Source organism: Gracilinanus agilis, chromosome 1 (assembly GCF_016433145.1).
Source record: "Gracilinanus agilis isolate LMUSP501 chromosome 1, AgileGrace, whole genome shotgun sequence".
Classification (NCBI taxonomy): domain Eukaryota; kingdom Metazoa; phylum Chordata; class Mammalia; order Didelphimorphia; family Didelphidae; genus Gracilinanus; species Gracilinanus agilis.
The window spans coordinates 132,785,269-132,790,757 of NC_058130.1; the positions used below are offsets into that span (position 1 = coordinate 132,785,269).

The 5,489-nt window shown below is 45.7% G+C and overlaps 1 protein-coding gene across 1 annotated transcript; it reads left to right on the forward strand.

Moving 5' to 3' along the window:
* The first annotated feature begins 214 nt into the window (after window positions 1–214).
* TUFM (Tu translation elongation factor, mitochondrial) lies at window positions 215–4,520 on the forward strand. The gene is made up of 11 exons (XM_044656916.1): window positions 215–380; window positions 811–851; window positions 995–1,160; window positions 1,464–1,630; window positions 1,878–1,982; window positions 2,191–2,355; window positions 2,707–2,839; window positions 2,998–3,102; window positions 3,210–3,361; window positions 3,484–3,603; window positions 4,116–4,520. The coding sequence occupies exons 1-11, from the start codon at window positions 344–346 to the stop codon at window positions 4,287–4,289; spliced, it is 1,365 nt and encodes a 454-aa protein (XP_044512851.1). The 5' UTR covers window positions 215–343; the 3' UTR covers window positions 4,290–4,520.
* Window positions 4,521–5,489: the final 969 nt, after the last annotated feature.

Genomic DNA, 5,489 nt, shown 5'->3' on the forward strand with positions numbered 1-5,489 from the left:
GGTGGGTTGTGGAGGGCGGAGTGCGGGGGCGGGGTTTTGCTGTTCCTGGCGATGCATTGTGGGAGATGGACGCTTGCTGACGCCTCGGGCCTTAGACCGAGGTTCCTTCCGGGTGATCCATAGCACAGCAAGTCCGCCACAGACGTCCTAGAGAGAACCTGTTAGCAGGCTCTCTCGCCTGTCTTTACGTCATTTCCGTTCGACGGAAGTAACCTCCAGGTCCCTGTACCCTTACCGTCTCACACGCTGCGCCGGTCTCGGTCCTGGTCTTCACTGTCGCTCCCTTCCCTCCACCGTTTCCTTTATCCCTTCCCTTCTCCGCCTGCCCCCACTTCTCGTCGTGATGGCCGCAACCGTTATGTTTCGTGCACGGCCCACCGGTTAGAAAACGGGGCGGGGCGGGGCGAGAAGTTTTAAGTCCCTTTGACCCTAGGGCTGACCAAACCGGCTGGGAAGGCTGATTTAGGAGGGAAAGGAGTGTGAATGGAGATCTAGGGGAATAATGGAGGAGCATCAGGGAGGGAGAAGGCAAGGCTGGATACCTAAAAAAGGACTCGCGGGAAAGAAAGGAGGGGGAGGGGCCTGCTGGATGATGGAAGGAGGCGGCGGGGTGGGGTGAAAGCTTGGAAAAGGAAGAAAAGGGGGGTGCAGAATTGGGAGCAGAAGGATAAAGGAAAAGAAGAAAGGGGTTCTGGGATGGCAGAAGAGTTGAGAAGGAAGGGGTCTAGGAGAGAATGGGCAGGGGCATGCGAAGAGTAGGGAAAATGAGAACATCTGCCCTTTTCTACTCCAAATACTTTTTCTTGTCAGTTTTTCAGAGCTACCGGCTGCTGCACAAGTTTTTGAAACAGGTAAGATCAAAGGAGTTGAAGGAAATTTATCAATGGAGTTATCACTGTCTGTTTACTAACACCTCATATCTTTTCCCCCAACCCTCCAAAGGGCATGGAATTTTTTTTTCCCTGTTGTATTGATCAGTTTCCTTTCTATTCAGGCCCAACTTTCTAACCCGGGGCAGAAGCCCTCCCTTCCCACGATTTCACGGAGCCTTGCTGTTGAGGCCAAGAAGACATATATAAGAGACAAACCCCATATTAATGTTGGCACAATTGGCCACGTGGATCATGGCAAGACTACACTGACAGCAGCAATCACCAAGAGTAAGGATGAGGAGATGTTTATATAAGGGGGAGAACAGTGTTTTGGTTAGCGCCAAGGATAAAAGAAATTATAAATAGGTGGGGATTTTAAAGTAGCACTGATATTCTTTTAAGTCCAGGAACCATGATGGGAATAGAAAAAGAAGCTAAGAGGATCTCTGTTTCCCAGATGTCATTTTCTTTGCTTTGGGTATGGGATCTAGACACTGTTAGGGTAAGGAGATGGTTAGAAGGGGAAGGGATAGAGTGCCAAATGGAAGTGTATACGTTCCCTTCAAATAATTCCTCTCTTCTGGTTTCAAGTTTTGGCAGAGGGTGGTGGGGCCAAGTTTAAGAAGTATGAGGAGATCGACAATGCACCAGAGGAACGAGCCAGGGGTATTACCATCAATGCAGCCCATGTGGAGTATAGTACAGCCACTCGACACTATGCCCATACTGACTGTCCTGGCCATGCTGACTATGTTAAGGTGAGCAGAACACACCTGGGCAACTCCAGGCAGAGATGGCTGAAGGAACTGGGAGCTTTGGGGAAGATAGAAAAATGCTGTGGTTGTAAAGTGAACTTTTGGTAAAAAGAAAGCAGAAAACAAGTTAAGAGGGGTTTGAGGGGAGGACTTGAGGCCCTGGGAAAAGGCCCCAGGGAAGGAACAAGCAGGATAATTTGAAAGCCAAAAAGGATTTATATGTTCAACTAGTATCATTCTCTGTCTCCAGAACATGATTACTGGCACAGCCCCACTGGATGGCTGCATCCTGGTGGTGGCAGCCAATGATGGCCCCATGCCTCAGACAAGGGAGCACCTTCTGCTTGCCAAACAGGTACCAGTCTCTCCAGATGGATCCTTGATAGAGACATCTGGGGTGAGGGAGTATGGTAAAGGGAAAGAGAGGCAGTCCTTACATGAGCTTTGAGGTCAGGGCATGAATTCATTGGGGAAAGTAATCAGAATCATTTTCTATGACATTTTAAACTTTCTTTTTAAAGTTGCATGTGAACTTTATAACAAGAGCAAATTTCTTTCACTAGATTGGTGTGGAGCACATGGTAGTGTTCGTGAACAAGGCAGACGCTGTCCAGGACAATGAGATGGTGGAACTAGTAGAGCTAGAAATAAGGGAGCTGCTTACTGAGTTTGGCTATGATGGGGAGAAGACTCCTGTCATTGTTGGTTCTGCCCTCTGTGCCCTTGAGGTAAGGAGAAGGCCACAGGTTGGGAGATTAATTCTCCCTGGGGTTCTTTTTCCATTCTGTTTCATGGAGTGAATCTGTTTAGGAATACCTTTGAGAGGATAGTGACAGAAAACAACTCCCTTACTTGGTCACTCTGCTGCCAGTGACACTGTCAGAGATAATCCTGAACTGGATTGAATTTGGGTCCGACCCACTGTCCTTAAGGTCTTATAGAGAAGTTGCTGGAAGACAGAATAGGAACTTTAGGCCATGTACCACATCTCTCTCCTGCTGCTGCTGCCTTGTACTTTCATCCCCTCTCAGAGAAAAAGCTGGCCTTTCCCTGACCCTTGTGCCTCTCTCTAACTCCAGCAACGGCAGCCAGAGTTAGGGGTGAATGCTGTAATGAAACTGTTGGATGCTGTGGACACTCATATTCCTGTGCCTACTCGGGATCTGGAGAAGCCCTTCCTGCTGCCAGTGGAATCTGTTTACTCTATCCCTGGTGAGATTACAGTTCTACATTTTCTCTAGTTCTTTCCTGCTTCCCTTGATAGGGAAGTTAGGTTAGGACCTAGTTAGGTTAGGACCATCCCTGCTTGGTATTTTTAATTTCCCAATGATACCGATACCCTCCCCACATTTTAAATTGTTCTGTTCCAGGCCGAGGCACAGTGGTGACAGGGACTCTGGAAAGAGGAACTGTGAAGAAGGGAGATGAATGTGAATTCCTGGGTCACAGCAAGAATTTTCGCTCTGTGGTCACAGGTAAAGCCTACATTCCACCATCAATCTTTTTCTTCAGTTGCTTACATTAGGCTGAGGCCTTGTCCCCCCCTTCCTGTTCCTGCCTTGAAGTTGCTCTCCTATTGCAGGAATTGAAATGTTTCACCAGAGTCTGGAACGAGCTGAGGCTGGAGATAATCTTGGTGCATTAATTCGGGGGCTGAAGAGGGAAGATGTTCGACGAGGCATGGTGATGGTTAAACCAGGCTCCATTCAGACCCATCAGAAAGTTGAGGCTCAGGTAAGCCATAATTCAGGGAAAGAAGTGTCCCATGGGCTTTGTGCTTCCTTACCTCTGTTCTATTTCCCTTTTTCAGATGTGACAACTGGCAAAGGCTTCTGATTGTTTGCTTCATTTTCCAGGTTTACATTCTCAGCAAGGAGGAAGGTGGCCGCCACAAGCCATTTGTGTCACACTTCATGCCTGTCATGTTCTCTCTTACATGGGATATGGCCTGCCGGGTCCTTCTACCCCCAGAGAAAGTAAGTTGAGAATTTGTTTTAGGAGTCTGGTGAGCTTCACTTTTGTCTTCTTATGTCTGGCACCTTAAATGCTGCTTGATGAGTTTCCTTCTACCTACATAAAATCTCTGTTCAAAAATAGACAATAGCCTGGAGGGGTTGTTAAGGCATAGTTAAGGCTATGTGTGGATGGAGGTGATTTCTGTATTTTTCCCCACCCATACCACCTTGTTAATTTGAGAGAAGTGATTCATTATCTAAGACAGTTAGGTGGTGCAATGGATAGAGTGCTGGCCTGGAGTCAGGAATTCTCATCTTTTTGAATTCAAATCTGGCCCCATACTTTCCTAGCTGTGTAATCTTGGGCGAGTCATTTACTGTTTATACTTATCTGTATAATGAACTGGAGAAGAAAATGGCAAATCATATTCCATTATCTTTGCTAAGAAAACCCAAATGGACTCATGAAGAGTAAGACATGATTGAAAATGAACAATTCATTCTCTGACACCCCCCCCCCATTTTTTCTCTAGGAGATGGCCATGCCTGGAGAAGATCTGAAACTAAACTTAATCTTAAGACAACCCATGATCTTGGAGAAAGGTCAGCGTTTTACCCTGAGGGATGGTGGTAAAACCATTGGTACTGGCCTGGTCACTAATATATCAGCTATGACTGAAGAGGATAAGGACATTAAGTGGAGCTGAGCTCAACTCTGGCCTTCTTTCTGTCATTGGTACCTCACTGCCTTGAGTTAAGAAACTCAAGAACAGAAGTGAAAAATTGCCGTCAGGCTTTTCCTGCCATCTCCAGCAATGCTGTCTCCTGGGACTGAGGGGCCTAAAAAGTGTTGTGTGAATGGTGGAGCACAACATGTGTAGTAACTTGCTATTGTACAGATTAAAAGATTGGCCATTGGCCTTTGTTACCTTGAAATAGATGATTCCTGCTGAGGGTGTTTTCTTTCTCAGATTTCACACTGACCTCTTGTTGATGTTAAGAGGCATATTATTAACAGACTGTGGTATAGTATCCAGTGTGCTGCACCTGTAATCCCACAAGTCCTTGCATTTAGTCTCAGCCAGCTCGATTCCTTATTTGTAAAATGGGAATAAGGATACTCCTGCTACCTACCTCAGTGTTACTATGAGAAAAGAGTTTTCATAACTTATAGAAATATTGAAACTTAACATCATTAATATGGGAGCCTGGTAGGCAAAAAAGAACCAAGTTCATAATTCTGTAAAAGCCATAGGCATTTTAGCAGGGGTGAGATCTGTTGTTGCCAAAGCTGCTACAAAATTAGTAATGGAAAAGATATAACACTACTGAAAAGTGTGTTTCTACCACCTCTAAAGGAATAGTTCTAGTCCCCTAATTAGTCCTATGTATCTCTGAATACAAGAATTACAAACTTGAATTTGTGGTGCCATATTTATTAGTTGAGAATTTTGAAAATTGCTTAGAAATGTTTTGTGGTATCTAAATGTACCAGTGTCATTGCTAGTAGGGACCTTAATACATATTGAGATTTGTGAAGAGCCATCAATTCCCTCCTGTATATAGAGAAACAGACTCATGAAGCAGAAATGGCTGACCTTTATTTGTAGAGAGTTTAAAATTTTACTGGCAGTTTGAGTGTGGAGAACTTCTGGGGCCATATTGGCAAACCTATGGCACTCATGCTGGAGGGGGCTACCCCCCTCTCCAGGTACACCCGAGGACATTCCTCACTTCCCCCACCCTTCTGCCCAGCAGCCCAATGGGAGTGCTTCCTCCTTCCTCCTCTGTCTGGGATAAGGAGGTGGCTCACATGCCATGAGGGTGCTGTTTGGGTACCTTGTCTTGAAAAGATTAGCCATCACTATATTATTGAAATTTCTTCCACCCAAGCACATCAATACTTT

Excerpts from the sequence above, each read along its gene's own strand:
- TUFM (XM_044656916.1), top strand. The coding sequence starts at position 344 with ATGGCCGCAACCGTTATGTTTCGTGCACGGCCCACCG. Across the intron at positions 1,631-1,877 it reads GCCATGCTGACTATGTTAAG|AACATGATTACTGGCACAGC; the intron begins GTGAGCAGAACA and ends CTCTGTCTCCAG. Across the intron at positions 2,840-2,997 it reads ATCTGTTTACTCTATCCCTG|GCCGAGGCACAGTGGTGACA; the intron begins GTGAGATTACAG and ends GTTCTGTTCCAG.